Raw genomic sequence first — 21,328 nt, forward strand, 5'->3', positions numbered from 1 at the left:
TAATCAGTCGGAAGTAGAAACGTAAAATTTGGTGACTTCCTCTCTTCTGGTATATGACCATACCTTCACTGGTACTGCTCTGACGTCACACCTGTCGACCTTGCGGCCAATGGGAGGCTCTTGTGTACGCTAGCATTCACTACATTCAAGAATTTGACTTGGGTACCACGTAGTGTGTACTTCTTTTCGACCTGTTGAAGCATCCTTTCTAATACAATTGTGAGTGAGAAATTGACAATACTTGCTTATTATGTTCGTGGAAATGAAGTGTATTGTGTGATTTAATATTTTTCTGCACGAGAGAGTGAAAATTAGGTGATCGGTTTGGTGTTTGAAGAGAAATCTTAAAAGTTTGTGCGGCTGGATTAAAGTAAACAAGGTGAGGATTTAACTATTATCTTCAACCTACATCAACTGATTTGATGAAGAGTAAGTGGCTATTGTTGGAATTTTTCGGTGGTCTTAATTTAATTCAACATGCATCTGTTTATAATAAAAATAAGAGATAGTGTGAAATTAAAGAGAATGTGGCTTTATAATTTCAACTTATGTAAATACTGAATGGATTATGAACTTCTAATTGAAATCAAATTAACGTTTTCAAAATTTTTATATATTTCAAAATAGTAAAAAAAAGTATCTATGATTTATAGAACGGTACAGATGTCTATTGTCCGTAATTTATGTATTTATTTATATTAACACAGTTAGTAATAATAACATTAAAATGTATAGTATTTTGTTAAAAAAGTGAATGCAAGTTCAAATATGTGACTATAGATAGTAAATGTGTTTTTTATTAATTTTGATAACAATAGAATCAAGGTTGCAACAAAATGAAAAGAAATACCTAAACGAAAAGCAACAAAAGCTATAAAAATCTGGTTTAATTGAGGTAAAAATATATAAAACACATATAGGCTTTTTGTACTAATAATGTGAAATAAACATAAAAAAAATAAACACAAAATACAAAATAATTAATAAGGTGTGACATGAAATAAGACAAATAATGTTAAAAAAATCTTAAAGAATATCAGTTTAGTGATTTTAATTCGTTTTTCCTGACCTATTGCAGTATTTACAAAAAGAAATAATTGATAAACAAACTAAAATGTAACATTGTTCTCTATCAAAAAGTTAATGGTTTTATTTATTTTTATTTCTTGAATGAGTTGATAATTTTATGAGCATTTTCTACAACTAATTTTGAACTTAAGTATATTATGTAGAGCTTGTTTTAAATTCTTATTACTGCCAAATTATGCTTGACAAAATTAAATTTAACATTTGCCTAAACTTATGAAAGCATTAAATAGTCTAAGTATTATTATTTAAAAGAACAGAAACATTCAACATCCCAAAGAAGTTAATTAACTTATTAAATGAATATTAAAGAAATAAATATATGATCTTATTTTGATTTACCATAATCTTGACTGTCTAGAAAGATTTGAAGCAGGTGACTTTTATAATATTTAATTTGCTGCGATTTATGTAGAATTTGTTTTAGGTTCAATGATTTTAATTTAATTTTATTCTATCACTTTACCACATTGAATTATTAATGTTAGTAGTAATAAATTAATTTTTGTAAAATAAAATTTTATTAATAAGAAAGATACTCGTATGTATAGGTGGAAATACTTATTTTTAGTGCTTCCAGATTGTCAATTTACTGATAGCAGTGTTATTGAGGCTGTTGTCAACAGTCGTTACAACTGTTCAAGTCATAATTATAAAATATAATCGATTAATTCTAGCATAACGATCCACGCCTGTCGACCAAATTGTATAAGAAGCAAAACTTTAACTTTCTCTAGATAATCTGTGAAGTAACACAACACATACTGCAAATACTGATACCGTAAGAGGTTTAGGAATCTGAGTTATTTAAAATTTTAAGGTGTATTAAAAGTCGTGTAATAACCATTAAACCGCATACTCCAGTTAAAAGCGACTTTATTACATTATTAATAAGTAGTTAGAGTTATCTATTTAAAACACACCTTTCAAATATCAAATACTATAATTTTATATTAGGTTTTTCAATAGTTAAGTAATTGTATGGGGACACGCTTGTTAAGAAAATTAGGTAAAAAGAATTTCTGTCGTCATGTATGCATGAAGGTTACACACCACTGTACTTTTAACTTCTAATTGTTTTTTCATTATGTCTTAAAATATTGATAACTTGCCTTGGCTTCATTAGTAACAATCCAGTCATGGGAAATAATTGAAATAAATGCGTTTTGTAAATAAACATAAAATGTCATAAATAAATAAAAACAATAATTAATAGTACTGATTCACAAACTTTTAATTATATTTTTACCTCATACTTAATTTCTTAAATTAGGTTTTCCCGAAGTTTGTTCTCTATAAAGCGATGGATTGATAGTATTGATCATCTGCTAATGTTATGGCCTGGCATTATAATGGTCTATTACCTCCTTCTTTTCACCCCGTTAACTTTCACTATTGACATTACTAAACGTAGATTGTAATTTAAATTCAGAAAGGTGGAAACAAATTCTCGGCTATTGATAAAGCTCGTGTCAATTGACAATTCAATCATATTTCAACTACTACAATAACACTCATATTTTTCGATTGTTTTGAAAGTAAAAGACTGTTTCTATATATTTCGTATAGTATTGAGCTTCTTACTTGACCTGAATTTATAAATCAGCTACCGGTCTTTGCTGGTCAGTGACGCCAGTTTAATTTTTATTCCACCGTGCATTTTACGTCTAACGCACGTGAGGTTTGTTTCTTTAATTATTGTTGCGGAATGTTTATTAAAGTAACTGCACTTTTTAATGCTAGATACACAACGCATTATATGTTAGATCATCCAACCTATTAAAGATACAAGTCATTTTTAAGTATTGTCTAACAGCACTAAATTAGCAACTACCTAATGTAGCCTTTGCATGTTTTATGAACAAGTATTTTATGGTTGCACTTAAAAATTTTGTGTTTTCGTACATTTTGATGTTTAGTAATTATTTAAATACTGTGTAGTTGTCAAGGGAAACTTGTTATCGCTTCAAACCAATATTACAAACGCAAATACGCAATAGGTGACTGCTCTTTTGACAACGTATTCTTATTCTTCAAAGAACTTTATTGATTTGCTTATTCATGTAAATATTGGTTGTTCCTTTTTTTTACTAAATTAATAAAGGAGTTTCCTATTATTGCACTTATTTTTAGAACAGCTGTATAAGCATTGTATTCGTGTCGTCAATGAGTTAACACAGTTTTCAGAAAAATAAATGATTTTATTAATCAAAATTAGAAGAATAATTAACATACGATTAACACAGTTAAATCGGGAAGTTAAGTTTTTTCTCATAATGTTTCAATCATACCAATCTTTTTACGTATTTAATATTTTAACGTACAAAAAAGATGATTTTAACTAAAGTATACACTGTGTCAATTTTAAAACTTGCAATCGGCAATTTCTCTCAACTGAAAAAGTTATTAATAATCACTTAAAACCGTTTTGGTGGTTCCTAGGGGGAATTAAAATGACATGATAAGTGACACACCTCCACCCACCCTTGGATATAGTAAAAAAAAAATGAAAATTTAACGTCTTCGTTTTTGAATAATTGAAAAAATAACTTTACCAAATAGGCTGTTGTATGACATTTTTGAAAAGCGCTTGTTATGGGCTTTCCAACGATGTATCGCAAGTAGGGTCGTGCCATTTAAAATTTTCAACTTAAGGTGGCTGTGGCTTGAAGGGTGGGTGGAGAAGCGTCACTTACCATGCCATTTTGATTCCCCCTAAAATCTACCGAAAGGGTTTTGAGTGATTCTCAATAACTTTTTTAGTTCTAGAGATATTGGCGATTGCAAGTTTTAAAATTGACACCCTGTATATGTAATTATGTACATGTAGGTTTGTTGCCTACTTTTATTTTAATAATTTTTTCGATGTACGGGTGTACTTACATTGTCACTTTTTGTCTTTTTTATTTATCTTTATGTGCGATAATCATTTTCATAAATCTATATTCTATAGTTATAATTAGTAATTACCACATTATCAAAATCTATAGGCAATGCCGAATAGTATATAACCTCTTATGTAAACAAATGGTAAATTAGAAATTCATCATTTATGTAATGTGACCTACAAAAAGGCGTCATGTACACCTATAATTTGTATTGTGAAACGATAATAACTTATTGACTTGTTAAAATGAAAATTTTTAACGCAAAAAATAAGGCTATCAAAAATGTCTGTAAATTGGTTAACCACAAAATGGCATTTTTAGACAAAAAAATGGGGCCACAATAATATAGATTTACAATTACTTGTATTAAAAGTGGATTGAGGTAACAACAAGAAAGTAATCCGTCCAATTATATGGTAATAATTAACTCTTTCTCTAATTAAAGTAAGTTTGATTGAAGCTAACTGCTAATGAAGCTGAACGAATTAATTATTTAGTTGCACAATATTTTCAATTATTTGAATAAAATCGATTATTTTCTTGTACAAGTATTTGGTTTAACAATTTAAGCGGTTAGATTATTTGTTTTTTATATTCTTTTCGTTACTATACTAATAAATCTAATAAAATTAATAAGAAGAGTAACTGTAAAAATCACCGTCTCACTAGAGTACTTTCTACAGGAAAATTCTTAGATAAAACAAGTGTCACGTCAGATATAGTAAAAAAGTTACTACTTAGTGAAGGTTTTTTATTTTGCTTTACAATAACTGAAAAGTAGAAGTTATTATTACATGACAAAATATTATATCTTGATTTATCCACAATACATGTTTTTTATACATATAAAGAACAATACTTGTAAGCAACATAAAAACTGTTTTATTCTGTTGTCTTTTTGAAAAACATTCCACAACTATAAAAATGTTTTATGATACCTTATTCTATTATAATATGTATAAGACTCAAGCGTTGCACAAACATATACATGTCAAAAAACTTATTAACATTCATGAATTGTATCAAAATAAGAAGTTACATTTTACTTTTAAAACACTTCGCGTTTTCATGGTCGCGTATTTCCCTTGGTTTTTTCGTACCATTCATAGCGAGTGAATCATCAGTTAAAACCATATGAAGGTCATTTTTATTTATAAGAATGTTTAAACTATTTAGACTAGTCCACTTGCTAGCGTGATTTTGCAAATTTCCGTTTTTTATATTTAATTATTTTTTATTGCAGACCATGATCGGCATTCTTCTCTTCCTCCTTTCTCTCAACTCCATCAATGCGCTTCCCCAAGGTGCCCCAACCAAAGTGTGTCAGACGATGAAGCCGTTCCACGGGGGAGGCATTCCTCCTCAACAGGACATTTCTCCATATTCAATCTATATGCGTCGCCAGAATGGCGGCGTTCTCGTTACGCTTATATCTGACCTAGGAATTCCATTCCAAGGTTTCATGCTTCAAGCCAGAACGCCCAATCGAGAGCTTCTCGGTGTGTTTCAACCCAGAGGAAACGAGAGCCATACGATTGACTGCGCGCAATCTGGGGATACTCTCACCCACAATGATGCCAATAACAAGGCGATGATCGAGGTTGAGTGGCATCCGCCACAGGGATATGAAGGACCAGTAATTTTTAAGTAAGTCTCAAAATATGGCTTCTTCGTGTTACAACAAATCAAAAATTGTAGTTCCACTTTTGCACAAAATTATCAAACCTTTTGGGTGGGTGTAGAATCCCGGCCTTTGCAATTAAGCAGAAGATTTACAGACGACCCGATTTCGAACATACCAAGTCGGAGACCATCGTCCACACCTCCCAGTTTTTCTCCAGAAATAAGAGAAGTTGAGACTGTGTTTGATCCCTTCTATGAAGGTTGCGGTGTTACTAAATTGTGCTTTGGAGCACCTGCTAATTGTCTCAATTCAAAGAATTGTAAAGCTGTTGTTGCTGTTACTGTAAGTGGTGATAAGTTTGAATTTGAGATGAAAGCGACTGGAAATGCAGGATGGGTAGGTGTAGGACTTTCCGATGATGATAAAATGGGAGACGATTCGGTTATTGAATGCGCAAAAAGAGGTAGTAACGTTGCAGCTTTCATGTCGTGGACTAGTGGGCCTCCAAATTACGGTTCAGCAAGACTCAACAATGTAACTACTTGTACTGCTATTAAAGTCAAGTTTAACCTCGATTTTTAGCCACAACTCGGCATAAGATTGATGAATGCAAGTATAATTAATGATGTTTTATACTGCAAAGTAATGAGAGATGAGAGAACGAAAGTGAAAGGAAAAATTTTTGATCTAGCTAATGAAAAGTACCACATACTGGTAGCTTCTGGTTCGCAAATCAGTCGTAAGTCAATTTTTGAAATCTAGAGTCTAAATTTAACATTTTTAATTTGTAGCAACGTCTGTGGCATTTCACGATCTCGCATTTTTGGCTAGTGGTAACAAGCAGTCACTTTCGGACGTATCAGCACTTGCCGCAGCTTCAAAACTTCTGATCAGACTTCATGGTTCTTTTATGTTGGCGGCTTGGATCGGTACTGTTTCAGTGGGAATACTTTTAGCACGATATTACCGAAATACGTGGGTTGGTAGCAGCTTGTGTGGAAAAGACCTTTGGTTTGCTGTGAGATTTCTGAAAATAAAATACCACAAAAAATAACTGGTTGTTTTGCAGTGGCATAGAATGTTTATGGTACTTACTTGGGCCTTAACTGTGACCGGATTTGTTTTGATTTTCGTTGAACTGAGAGCATGGTCGGCTGAGAAAAATCCGCATGCAATTTTGGGGACTGTTACAACGATTATTTGCTTTATTCAACCGATAGGGGCGTACTTTAGGCCACATCCTGGTACTCCAAAAAGGTCTATTTTTAATTGGATCCATTGGTTGGGAGGCAATGTAGCACATATTGTCGGCAGTATGTTTTTATTTTGTTGGTTCGTATTTTAGTTACTAACATTTTATTGTTACAGTTGTTACAATTTTCTTTGCTGTTAAATTAACAAAAGCCGAATTGCCGGACTTTGTGGATTGGATTTTGGTGGCGTATGTTGCATTCCATGTCATAATTCATTTAGTTTTATCGGTAAGTATTAAAACTTGAAAAAATTACTTGATCTATTAATTGTTTTTGTATAGGTGGTAGGGTGTATATCCGAAAAATCATTCGAAAGGCGAGTAACTTCATTTCCGATGAAGGATTTGGGTGGTTCTGGAAGAAGTTCGGCGTATGCAGATAGAACCGGCGATGCCCCGGTAAAAATCCAACATTTGTCTTATCAGAAATCTTTATTTGCATTTTTTTTAGTACTCTGGTTTCCGAAAATTTATTTTAGCCATTTACATTGTAATAGTGCTAGCTATCGTTGTTGCCTTAATTGTTATAACAGCTCTAGCACCCATTGAAGAATCATGGAATAATTTACGGAACTCGATGATGAATGCCAAATAAAAGTTTCAAGACATTACCAAGAACCAAAAATGGCATTATGCATTATGTTAATGACTGATTATTTTATATTGTGAATGTTTTACAGTATGCGATAAAAGCTGTGTACTTAATAGGCTTAGATTGTATTAATGAATAAAAAAGTGACCATTCCGTATTAAACGCTACAATTTAAAAAAATGAGGTGTTCACCAATTTACTAACTGCTTTTACATTGATAACTAAATTTTGAAATATTATGTAAACAGGTTACCTTCATTTGACAATCACGCACTTTTATGTAACTAGGTATTTTGTAATAATTTATGTTTATGATTACTGTTTTAATTATTATTTGTTAGCTAGATATTTTTTAATTGTCAGTGAAAACCTGAATTAGATTCAAATATAAATATATTTGTAAATAAAGCTATTAAACATTTTCCTGACTTATTTATTTTTCTTTCTAACGTTCTAGTTTCAATTTTGGAAAGAAAAAAATTACCTACTCATACTACTTAGTCATTACGTCACTTTTTATTTGCTTTTTTGTTTTAAGATAGAAAATACCGACATATTAAACATTATTTAATAAAACAAGTTTTAATAGTAGATATATTAAACAACAAAGAATTCACAAGGATGAAATCTATACACAAGCGAAATGTGTATAATCATCAGAATGAATTTTCACTATTATGTATGAGACAATTATGATATTTTATCTACAATCATAAACATAAATAATTACTTTGAAAATTAATTTTTATTTTACATAATACAATTAGAAGCAAAACTGTTTACATGAGGCCCAAATTAATTGCTATAATAATTAAACTTTCAAACTACAATTATTGCAGTGTAGCAGTGGTTTTTAACAGTTTAAAAAAAAATTGCACATAAAGTAAGCCATTTTTTTCAAAAAAAATATATGAGTCAGTTTATTTAAAATGTTTTTGCAAAATATAAGTATGTCTTAAAAATTATTTAAAAAATAAAACATGTAACTTTTATTAGGCCAAACTATAACAATTATGATTTAAAAAGTGTGAAACACAGCTCATTTAAATTAGTAGAATAAAGAATGGTGGAACTCGGTGGAAAATAGCAATAACGTAGAAAAAGAAAACTATTTTACAAGCCATTTAGATACAAAAACCTCTCGTAGATGTCCTGGGTTGTCGTGTTGATTATTTCTTCTCCCTTCCTGCTTACGGCGAAAGCTCTCTGCAGGCGTCGTCGCCGCCGTTTTCGTCTCTTGAGCTTCAAAGCTCTCCGCTCAGGGCGCTAGCGTCACTTCGATCGTTTCCCCGCCGGAGTATTGAACGTGGTATAGTATTTCACCCGCCATAGTCAATTATAGGGTCGTGTAGTGCGCGCAAGCATGATTATTTAACGTCGACTAGCAACTAGTCGAAGACTTAAGCTCAGACCACGACGTCAATTAAAATTATCATAAGACATATCCGGGGGGGTGAATCCAGTGGCGTCCGCACACGGCATGCAACAGTTTGACGTTAAATGTTCATGAATAATAACTAGTTAATTAGTGGCATGTTGTGTAATGTGATTGTAAGTGGTTTACTGGTCTCCGGGGTGGCATGTGTGTGATGACTGACGCGATGAAGAGCCACTAGCCATGGAGGTGTTTTGGGGCGTCCTTTTGGGGCTGGCAGCCCTCTACTTTTCAGATTGTGGCGGACACGACGCCGACGACCCCAACAAAATACAGTTCGAGGCCGCTTTCCAAGGTAATGCAGTGAAATTGAAAGCTTTATAAACAGCTTTCGTTGCTCGAAAGCTCGAAGCTCGAGTGTTTACACACTTTTTCAAACGATGTGCCTACCACGGTCTGGATTCTTATTTTTGTAATTACTGGAGGCTTTTTTTCACTTTTCAATTGGAGGGCATGAAATTGGCGTTCATTTATGATTTGCTTTCATTTCAATTAAGAATCTAAAAGCTGAACCTTCTTTCAAGATTTGATTAAATATTTTAATTTTGTTTCTATCATTGTATGAAGTATGATGATGAAATGATAAATGTATTAGTTTTGTTTCAATAGGCTGTAGCTAAAAAGAATAAAGTATTTGAAGAATTATTGATTTATCACATTAATCATTATTTACTTTATTATTATTTACAAGTTATTGATAATACAAATGTTCAGTTTTAATTGAGTAATCCAGGAAATATTGCACGAACGTGTCCTGAATGATTTAAATTTAAATGAGTTTTGAAAGAGCTTTTTTTGTTATTTCATTTCAGTTTACGTTGTATTTAAATTATTGTGAAATTTTGGACAGGAATACAAACTGTGATTTACTAATATATTGAAAAAGGTTTATATTCAATGCTTTTCTTTATACTTATATTTATAGAAAATTAGAATAATGTTTTGAGTTTTAAGAGTTTACTGATGTTTAATGTAATAAACTTATTTATAAGATCATAAATTAAAATTAAACCTTTGCTTCAAATGGATATGAGTAACGAGTAACATGTAAATGATTTTATAAAAGTTGAGTATACATTTACAAAGGTGATAAAATTTTCTCATGTTATAGTTCAAATTATTAATTATTATTTATTTAATAGATTTTAGATGTTTTATAAACCTTTTATCAAGTCAAGAGTGCTGCTTTTATTCCTATATGCATAATATTTATTTTGTCGATCATCAAATGTACTATAAGAAGTTTTTCTCTTTTGAAGATATTTTCTTACTACCCAAAGCATTTTCAAAAATTTTTGTACATTTTTCTTTTCATATCATTTTATTGATCTGATGTCCATTTGATACATAATATCATGACTCAGAAGGCACTAAAATATTTGCAAATAAAGCAAAGCAGGACAGAAATTAACTTAGCAGCACTCAATAAAAATTGTGTTCTAAATTATAATATTATCGATGAAATACGAATATATAAAGTTTCAACAACTCAAACTTGTAGTGTCTTTTAAATAAACTTTGAATACATTGATTATTTTATATTTATTTTTATATTACCACTAAAATGTGTATATTTTAATAAATTTAAGAATCTACATATGTATTTAGAAATTTAAAAACTAAAAAGTAAAAAAAGATATTTTACTCATCCACGCCAAACTATGAAGTTTGTTTAAAAAAGCTTGCAGCTGAATTAGTACGTGTCTACATAACTTTTGTTTATATATCTGCAAAACACAGTACTTGTTACTCTGATCATTACTCTCGTTTGCTTTTCATTTATTATAATAATATTATGCTTCACTAGTTTTCTAAGAGTAAGGTTGATTAAAATAAATTGAATTTATATCTTTATAAACATTGTTTTTAAGAAAGTAATTCTGCTTATTAGTATTTGTGATGTTATTAATTTCACGTCGCTTGCTAAAACCACACCTCTGGAATGTAATGCTTTTAGTGCCGCTTTTACAAGTTTACAAATTTACTTAATACTTGGATTGAAGGAAAAATTAATCATAAAACAATTTCTAGCTTTAAAAATTGAAATTACAAAAATTTTTTATTAGACGAAAGCTGTAACATATAAAACGAATTTTTAACTAAAAGAAGCTTTGACATTGCTTTTAAAAAATGCAGTGCAAAAGCGCCGTACTCTCGTATCCAATTATACTCGAAGCAGACTGTTAATTAAAATTCTTTGCTAAGCTTCGAAAATACGAGGATCACCAATCAAATTTTGAGATGTGAAAAAATGTTATATTTACATTTTAATTTTTTACTATATTTTTAAAGTATTCTTCTGACATCGACTATGCAACGTTGCATCTGGTTAAAAAAGTTATTAACTTATTGTTAAAGCCTTTCCGCCAACAATTTTTTATCTATGTCATTTATTATAATAATGAATATGCTTATTTTAAACTCGACAATTTTTTATTTTGTTTTGGTACAATATTTTTGATGTTTTTCTTTATAACAACGCCTTTGACTCGTAATGCGTTGTTGATGTCATCATCTTATTACTCAACAATTTGCATAAAATTACTTTTGCCTTATTTACGTTTTACAGACTTGTCAAAAGTTTTAAAGTAAGTACATATTTTAACGGATTTACATCGTAAATGTATGCATTAAGCAAAAATTCATGAAAATTGTAAATAAGACTTGAATATAATTTTGAAGGTACTATACATACACGCCAACTTTTGTTATTTCAAAGGTTTCCGTCTTCGTTCTTATTTTTTTTTTTGACTTTTGGTTCGACACTTCGACAGTTAAATGGAAAACAATATTTTAATTATAAAGAAATTCAAGTGCAACAAGTTTTCCGTGCACTAAATTAGAATATGCAAATATTGCATCAGCGGGTGTATTTTTTTAGTGGTAGCATACTGTTTTTATTTTTGAGGGGACAGGAGAAAGAAATTTAAAATTGCTGACAATATCCCATTTCTCATTGGTGATATTCCAGTCAGGTATTGGGTTGTTTCAGCAAATTTCGTATTTTAAACGCTGAATGCAAATTTATAACCTCGGTAATTCTTATCGTAAATAAAACAAAAGTTTTGACTATAGCGCTGAAAAAAGAACTAATATTCCTACGTTTGATGACATCTTTTTTGTTTTTCTTTTTTTTTATTTCTTTTTTTTAAAACTGAGAGTAGTTTTATAACCAAAAATTCATTAACAGGAAATTTGTTTAAAATGTCGTCACAAGTTGAACATGAAAAGCATTTTAATGGAACGAAGTACTCGTAGTCTATATGTATAAAATAAGTTACGGGAAAGTATTTTATAGTCATTCATAAAGTGACTCTAAGTGTTCTTTAATCTTTGGTGGTTGGATAAAGTGGTTTTGTATAACTTTGTGTTACTTTGAAGACTATGTGAATAGTAGTTGTCATGCGAATAAATTATGTATTAAACCAAGTGCACTCATATTTTATTTAGAACGATATATGTATTATTAATATTTGAAAATATCATTACTTTATTACACGTTTTTGGAAAGAAAAATTAATTATAGGTTTTAAGACAGCTGGTGGAAAGAAGTCAATTAATATTTAATTTAATTTACTTAAGATTTTTAATAATATTCTAAAATTGTTAAGTTCTTTTGAGATTTGCGCAACTTTACTTTTATTATTACTCTGTTGATATTATTTATGAAAGTTAATAATACTTTCTTTTGAATTGTGCAACATATAAAACGAATTTTTAACTAAAAGAAGCTTTGACATTGCAAAATATGTATACATAAATTATCGACCAAAATATTAATACGCTGGTGCATTTTAATGGAAACACAAGAATCTACATACATAGTATTAATCAGTAAATGATCTGTAATAATTGATAATGTAAAATTATAATTTAATAACTCTTAAAGCAATTACGTGTATTATTAACATGCACGTTAATGCTATGAATTTGATTTAGGTTTACTATTCCATTATATGTAGTAATATTTGGCTTCAAATTTTATTTGTATTTTGTTTTAATCCAGGAGCTAGTAATTTTTTTGTATTCCCAGTCAGCAAACATTGTTAGGATTTTTCAGTTACTGTTTCTAAGTAAAAAATTGCACATTTGTATAGGTTTTCCGATAGGTTTTACTCTTTTGCACTAATGAAAATGGTTATTTTATATGTTGCTGATATCAGATTTATTTTTATTGCTTGGGAATTTATTGAAGAAATTACACATTGCGGGAAGCACTGCAAATTACATGTTATACAATGTAATATATATTTTATTAGATTTCAAAAAAATGCCTTGTTTAATAATAATAATTAAATAGACATAGATTTTGATGTGTAGAAAACACAAGAGCCAAACATAAAAGAGAAGATACCTCAAAACACAATTTCCACTGGCTTTCTATGTAGTCAAATGTTGCCGTCGTCAATCTAGTGTAATCAAACGTCTCTATTCAGGTATCTGTATTAAATACATCACTGGCAAACAGGAGTTAGAAAGCAGAACGCAGCCTCTAGCTGAAGGCAAAGGTAAATAAAGGATGCTTACATGTAGAAGATATAGACTATCTACTACCGATTAAGTTACAAAAATCAATGCCAGATTTTGAAAACTGTTCTATGTAATAATATTTTTTGAAATTTTTGTATACATAAACTAAAATATAAGTTTGTGACCCGGCGCATCCACCAGAATTGTTTAGAAAAAAATAAAAATAAGAGAAGATGTGAACACTAGAGTTGTAGTTGTATGTTAAAAAAACTGCAGTTACAATTTGGCTTTATTTGAACGAGCGTATAAGCTAAATTAATATTCACTTTCAAATTTTTTAACGAGTTGAGAAACACACCAGAAAAAATAAAAAATTATCTAGTCTTTTAACCAAAAATTTACAATCACAAATAAAAAATAGCTAACAATTTATAATTTATATAGCGTTTTTGTGTCGAGTATTAAACCGGGTTTTTATTTTGACTGTTGATAAATTCACATAGCAGCTGTAAATGATAAAGGAGTTAAGGGTTGGGTTTTTGCCAATGTGCACCTCATTATCACAGAGTAATACCATTATAGAAATACATTTGAAAGTTTGTTGTTAAGTCCAACATAAAACTACACGTGCAAAGAAAACGAAACTAAGAATAAATTATTATCACAAGCATGTATGTTTATAATATTGAAGAATATTAAAAATAAAATAAAATTGTCCATTTTTAATACTTATAATAAATTAATGATTTATTGCGTCTATGTATTGTTTAAATGATTAATTAATGTTTTTATTTGTGCGGTAATAAAATTACTTCACACAATGCTTTTAATTAATTTGTTTATTGTATTACGATTTAACAAGAGATTAGAAAATAAATAAATAACCGCAACAATTTGGAATTTATTATAACAACCCTAAAATTTATGTTGTAAATTGTAATATTAATTGTCATACGATACAATTACAAAGGTTAGTTGCGTTTGTAAATTACAACCGGAGCATTTAATTGATGAAAGGCTGAATGCCCTGTTGCAATACATTAGTAAATCAGTTATCTAGCACATTTGACTGCATTTAACGCATTTATTCGGTTTACTTATAGAGAATGAGGGTTGTTTGTGAGAGTTTGATGAAGAGATTGTTGGGTAATTACTGACAGGTCCAACGTTTACACAACGTAATAAAAGTTTAATTTCGAAAAACAACTTGTGCCATTAACTGAAAGCCATTGTTTCCGCCTGTTGGCACTCTCTTTTATTTATTATTTCGACATAACAACTGACGCAAATTAAAAGTTAGTAAATTTGATAGTTTGTACTGAATGTAGTATGAAGCAACGTTTTTACTATGAGAGACTACAGAAATCTATAAGAATAAATCGATATTCTTATACTTCCAGCTATCACATTTGTAACATGAAAAGTCAAAAGATCGTTAGGAGATGAATGTTGATTAGCTTTGAGGTTTTTGTGTTTTTGCATTTCTAGTTCTAAAGATGGCGTTTTTTCATGCTTTGAGAGGAACGCGAGAACGTCAGAAACAACAACTTCGCATCCATATTGAATTTGTAATTTATTTTGAGAGAAAGAAAGGAGACATTTGTTTGGTAACAGTCTTTTTAAATTATTTGTCAAAGCATATTAAGAATTGTTGAAATTTTTAAACTAATTCATAGAATATAAAAATTTGTTTTTGCTTGAATTTACCTACAATTAGAGGCAATTAATCAATAGATGGCATTACAATTGTTGTGGAAATGTGCCATCTCTGAACATATCTCCATTTGTGTCATAAATTATTCTGGAACGTAGTGTTAGCTGAGGACAATGGTCACCAATATTGATCATAAATTGTTTCATGCAAGGTAACCATAAATTGTCGTGATTGCCTCTACAGTCAATACAGGTAATAGCAATAATTGGTTGGTTGGTGTAATCACTCTTCTGTTAAGTCGGTTCCAAGATTAATTTAATTTTATTTACTAAAATGGAAGGGTAAATCGAGAAAGAAGAACGAAGCTATCGAACGTGGCGTTTTTGTGCTAAATAATTAAATACCTCTTTTTGTTTCGTAACAAGAGAAAGTTCTTTTGGAAAATTGATCATTTATCAGAACTTCGTGGGTCGTTACAGTTGGCTTCTAAAAGTTATTGCAATCAATGCTTGAACAATTCTCTTTTTCTTAATTATTCTTAAATGAAATTGGTTAAATCATTCTACAAATTCACCATAAAAATATAAAGTAAACTATGGCACTGAAACATTGCTTGGTAAAAGCAATATTCATATTAAAAGTGGTTATTAATTAATAACTTTTATAAACTTGACTTAAAAAGAACAAAAAAGAAAAAAGTGCTATATACAAGCTGTAAAGATTCTCACGTCTGAAAAGTGATTTTTATTGTATTTCCTAAAGGTAGAACGTGTGTAATAAAATCCACGTTTAATCTATGAAAATAAGTGACAAGAATTTATGAACTTATTTCTTGACTTGTTTTAAAATTTCATCTTATATTTGCAAGAAGTAGAAATCCATCATTTTAAACCAGTAACTGACCCATGAGTTTTCTTATTTGATAAGAGATTTGCTGATGTGGAATTTAACCGTTTTGTTTTTATACTTACTTTTTAATAGAACTAGACATAGTATTGACTTTATGTAGCTTAAACTCTCACTGCTAAAAGAATATTCTTTTAATGAGATTATATAAACTTGAAATGAATATTTTTTTTTATTATTTTGTTCATAAATCAGTCAAAATTAATGACGTGACTTGATTCATTTATTCTGAAGAAATATACTGCCTTATTTTGTAATTACTTTATAAAGTTTCCGATAGTTATTTACTTAGATACTTCAAACAACTGTAAGTTATTATCAAATTAAGGTTATACCTACATTAAGGTGTTATTTACAGAAATTGAGTCCATGAAAGTGGAAACACTTTCTCCGAAAAAAGCATAAAGAGTTCGCTAGACTGAAAAGCTCGCGTTTCTGAAACATTTTTCCATGTTTAGTGGATAAATTAGAGTTGCGAACTTGCGCTTCTTGAAAAAAGAACCAATCAATAATTCCACTCCAGCGGTCATGTATAATTCAACCAAGCTATCTATATGCCATTACCAGGCAATGAACCTTCTTTTTTCCAAACCTTTTACAAAAATATTATTACTTACTAAGCAAAAATTTTATTCTTTAGTCTTAAAAAAAAACGTAAAATTTCCCTCTTCTAGTCACATATTAAAAAAATTATTTATAGATATTCTTTAACGCAAAATATAGTGGAATTTGTTCTGCATACATGTTATCTTCAAACCAATACATTGTGTTGTAAAATGGCAATGCTCAGGTAGGTATATTTAGTTTACAGGACAAAGAGAAGTTGATGTTATTTAAGTGAAGACTACGAGAGACGTTTGAATTGAACATTATATTCATTGGAGAATTCCTGCAAACCATAAAATAATCCTTCTCGAAATAGGTCGTTCTTGTACTAACTAATAAGAATTGTTAACGTTTTGGAAATGTATTGTTTAAGAGCTTATTGTTTATGATTACGTCTGAATTGAAATATCATGTCTTTTGATTTGCAGTAACAAGGCTTGATGTAAAACACTGCTAAACGTAGGGTATTAAAGAGAAATACAAGAAAAAACCCCAAACTTGATTTTTGTTTAGTTTTTTAATGCTTAACTAAGCATGGTTTTTAAACAAGTAGCTAAATTTTGAATGATATCACATAAAATCCAATTAAGTCAAGAATGTAAATACTTTAAACTTTATTTATATTTTAATTAAAACTTTTGTTATAATGTTTTAGACTTTTTTGATTTGATTTTGCAAGTTTAGTATTTACAGTTTATGGCCAAATTATTATACTGACTTTTTTGGTGATTATTCAGTTTATTCCAAATTATGTAAATCATTTTTATCTATTTACTTATCGATTAATTTACTTAAATGTGCAGAATATTAAAAAAAAAGTTAATTTGGATAAACTACCCATGGTCTTTGACAAAGTTTTTATTCTACGAGATTCTTATAATTTCTCATTGTGATTCAGATGGTGAATGATTTTCTTAATAAAATTAACCCTAGTTGCAATTTTTTCTTTCCCCAATTTACTTTTAAGACATTTTCTATGGGATTCATGCCTGGAAATTTTCCGGGCCAATGTATTACCAGAATTTTATTATCTTTGAGAAATTATCTTACTGAAAATACTTTTCTTTTATTGGTCGATAAACTATCAGACTCAAACTTGAAAATTTTGAAATACCAAACTTAGATTGGGCAGATGTTGTGGATTTCTTTTTTACAGAAAACAATTCGTATATTTAATTGGTTTAAAATGACATTTTAGTAAATTTTATATTAGGGCATCTATCATTCAATGTCTATAAAATTGACATTAAGTGGTGTGTACCAGAATTTCCGATCAATCATTTCGATGAGTCGTAATAGAAAGTTTTTTTGACAATATGATCAATTTATTAAAATGATTTTCTCTTTTGTATTAAACGTTTAATACTAACAACTATATTATTATTAACACAGTTTTCTGAAACAAGATTATAAGAACGGCCATTCCTTTCTAATTCTTTTTCATGGTTCTTTATTAGAAGATAAAAATCCCGGTTATCGTGGCCTTTTTTACATCTGATTTATGTTTTTCTATATTAGTGATTCGCCACAAAAGCTTTTCTGAAAAAAAAAAACAAATTCATAGTTTTGTAGACTCAACGGTCTTTTTTAAATAATGTGTATCTAACGTATCAAAACAACAGTAGCAACATATGTGTTTGCAAATGTTTTTTACATTTTTATCGTACGAAGAGCAACTCAATTAAAGTTCAGTGCAAACACTTGGACCGGTCGCCATACATCAAAATCTAGGCTTATGCCAATCTAATCCCAACCTTAAGCCTACATTAATATCCTGGTGTATTATTAGGCGGTCGAAGGGTAGAAACCGTTCAAATTTCTTGAATCAATTCCAATGTGGAATGCGAATGTTTGAACGTGTCTCCGTGGAAACGGGCCACGAAATAATGCCGGCCGAAACGGCCACGGCCGGCGTTCTTTGGCCCGATTCAATCTGGAAAATTAGGAAGAGGACGTCAGTCACGTACCAACTTTCGAAAGAAAACAACATTCCGGAGCCATCTGCATGCCAAACTAAAACGGTGCCAATCTTCGAGGCGGCGATGATTCCAATATCGCCGGAGTTTTTTCAATTCCACTTTGAGAAATATAGAATGGTTATATAAGAACCCTTCTTGTTGGAGGTGTGACTTGGTGCTGACGGGTCATCAATTAACTGCACTATGATCTCTAGTCATAAATCAAATTAACGTTGTCTATTGTAGGTATATGGCGTGAGCTTAAATTATTGTGAAATAATGGCAGTTTTGCCGCTGTGTACATGCTCTACACGAGCATAAGTTCATTTAATAACCAGATGCATGTTGAACAGAGAGATATGACTAATGTGACATTAATATTATGTTATAGGTTTCTGATTGACTTTACACATCATTCGTGACCACACTATTACAATATCTCTACATATACAACATTTCGATAATTGAAAATATAAAATTATTATAACATTTTAATAAAAATAAGTTAGAAAGACAAGGTAAAAATGTTTAAATTTTTTAGCTTGTTACTTTTAAAACGTTGTTGAAATAAGCAATTACTGAAAATAACTTGTAGTAGAACATAAACTGGCAATAGCCATTCTGTAGTTACTTGGATTCACCAACTAATCAACACAAAGCATACCCATATCAACCCAGAATTACATATTTGTGTAGTGAAACAAACTGTTACAATGACAAAATTTCTAGTGGATATTCGCATTATGAAGAGACCACAAATGCAAACTATGTACGATACTAAACTACAGCATAATAAATTCATTGTTGATTGAACAAAAATTTGGAAAATTGGTATTTTTATGTCAAATTATTTTAAAATACATATATTAAAAAAATAAATCGGTGGAAATTGTAAAATAAGTAATTTATAAACTCGAACTTTATTATTTTTCTCTTGAATTAACTTTCATTCTAGACTACTTTGACTTGTTATTTTACGAACGAATTCAATGGTTTAATTAAACCATTTTCTTTTCAGTGTTTTAAAAGCGCAGTTAACAATCATCGTAATGAGGAGAATTTTTTTCTATTACAGCTTTGTAACCACTTTTTTATTCGTTTTTCTTTAAAATTTGAGACCGTTTCCCAAAGTTAATTTACATGGCTTTGACAAGATAAAATGGTGTTTTAATTGTCTTAACTAGTAACAGGAAATTTAGAGTTTTAGTGTTTTATTTCTTTAAAAACTTAAAATTTTTGTAGATGTGTTTTATCTACTTTTTGGTATAAATTTTTTGGAAAATTTATGACTGTCAAAGTCAAACTTCTCAAAATTAAAAAAAAATTATTCAGTAATCTATAAAACAAATATAAATTTGTATTTTATTAGAACCCGGGTTACGAGAAAAGTTTTTTATTGAACTACATATAACTTCAATATGTGTTTTTATCAAAATTTTTATAGAAACATCTTTTCTAGGAGTTATGTATTAAAATAAAACTAAGTAGATCTCTCAATTTGTTGCAATTCTGTTGCGCACCAAATCTAGCAAAATAGCCCTTTGCCATCGGTTATCTCGGTTGAAAATGAAAATTCAGACATATCGCCGTCTTCAGCAGTAGAGCCGTTATTGATATTCAGTCCACGTTTCAAGCACGATTCCGCCACATTTGGCTCGGAGTTATCGTTCCAGTAGCGGATCGAACATCTCGATTGTAATAAATAGCAGTAATGAAGCACTGGATTCTGTACTGAATCGGAATTTGTATAATAGCAACGCCAAGTTGCTTTTTCCCTTATAATTAATTTGTTTTGCCATGCAGATTCTGAGTCATTAATTAAAACTGGGAGCTTGATGTCGACAGGATTGTAGTGTCGAGGCTTTTTATGGACCACGAGATTAACGTATATTAATTCACTAGTAGATGGTTTAAATAAACACCGAAATTAGTGTGGTAAAGACATTATAGTACTAGTCACGATTTTAGATTATTATTTTGTTGTTTAGTTGTTTAGTTAAGTAACTACTTAACAAACTCGAAATAATACAAAGTTTATTAATCTTTTACAAAAAATCAAACCATATGTATAAGGCAGCATATATTATTGTATCTGTTTTAATATTCTCTAATAGTGTACCTATATACAGGTGAATATAAACTATGGAACCAAGCGGTTTTATTTTTAATCATTTGCCTCCGGAAAATAATAATTAATACAAATTAAAGTAATATAAAAAATGTGATTGTAATTTCAGAACGAAATTTTGTTTTGTATTTGAGTTATGCGATTTTTTTTTTGTCAAAATTGCAATTTTTGTGAAAAAAAATTTTTGAAAAAATTAAAAATAAAGCAGATAGTTGTAATCCTTAGAGTAGAGTATAGTTCCATACTTTTTATTCACCTGGTACATACATACAATGTTATTTGACATATCCCAAAAACATGGTAAATTATTAAACATATTCAAATGTATGTAGGAGAATTCTACTTACTGTTATCATTACATTATAATTCTACCAACATACATAACTACTATATGGATTTGTTTAGAATGCACTCTAATTGTAGTGAGAAACTAATACAATACTAATTACGAAACACTAAATTTTATAATTACTATATAATTCATAATATAAATAAATGGTTTTTAGTTGCACAATCAATAGTTTACGTCATGAAGTTTAGTCATAACTAAACAAATTCTTGAACAAAATGTTATATGTAATAAAAATTAATTCGTCGTGTTATTCAGAAAAAAGGAACATTTTTAGAATATGAAAATCGTTAGATATAAAACTTTTTATATCTTCCCGGTATGTTTGACTTCTCTACAAAACATGCGTTTGGATAGCAGAATTAAATCGAAATAAACTT

The 21,328-nt window shown here is 29.7% G+C and overlaps 2 protein-coding genes across 3 annotated transcripts in view; both read left to right on the forward strand.

Annotated features, from left to right (window-relative positions):
• Positions 1–121: 121 nt before the first annotated feature.
• Positions 122–7,863, forward strand: LOC123010790 (putative ferric-chelate reductase 1 homolog). Of its 2 annotated transcripts, none has more exons than XM_044407911.1 (9): positions 122–429; positions 5,218–5,621; positions 5,673–6,132; positions 6,181–6,337; positions 6,390–6,616; positions 6,668–6,911; positions 6,967–7,079; positions 7,133–7,249; positions 7,302–7,863. In XM_044407911.1, exons 2-9 carry the CDS (start codon positions 5,221–5,223, stop codon positions 7,443–7,445), a joined length of 1,863 nt encoding a protein of 620 aa, XP_044263846.1. In that variant the 5' UTR covers positions 122–429; positions 5,218–5,220; the 3' UTR covers positions 7,446–7,863. The 2 variants fall into 2 exon arrangements, with proteins under 2 accessions (XP_044263846.1, XP_044263845.1); XM_044407910.1 differs by having other exon boundaries at positions 122–379.
• Positions 7,864–8,740: 877 nt separating this feature from the next.
• The window catches only part of LOC123011004 (pikachurin), a 54,526-nt gene continuing 41,938 nt past the window's right edge, over positions 8,741–21,328 (forward strand). Inside the window, exon 1 of the mRNA XM_044408248.1 lies at positions 8,741–9,172. Coding sequence (XP_044264183.1) covers positions 9,061–9,172 — 112 coding nt within the window. The 5' untranslated portion in view covers positions 8,741–9,060. The remainder of the gene's footprint in view (positions 9,173–21,328) is intronic.

This window comes from Tribolium madens, unplaced genomic scaffold (genome assembly GCF_015345945.1).
Source record: "Tribolium madens isolate multiple individuals breed KSU strain unplaced genomic scaffold, Tmad_KSU_1.1 Scaffold_91;HRSCAF=231;Tcas5.2_LG7, whole genome shotgun sequence".
NCBI classification, from domain to species: domain Eukaryota; kingdom Metazoa; phylum Arthropoda; class Insecta; order Coleoptera; family Tenebrionidae; genus Tribolium; species Tribolium madens.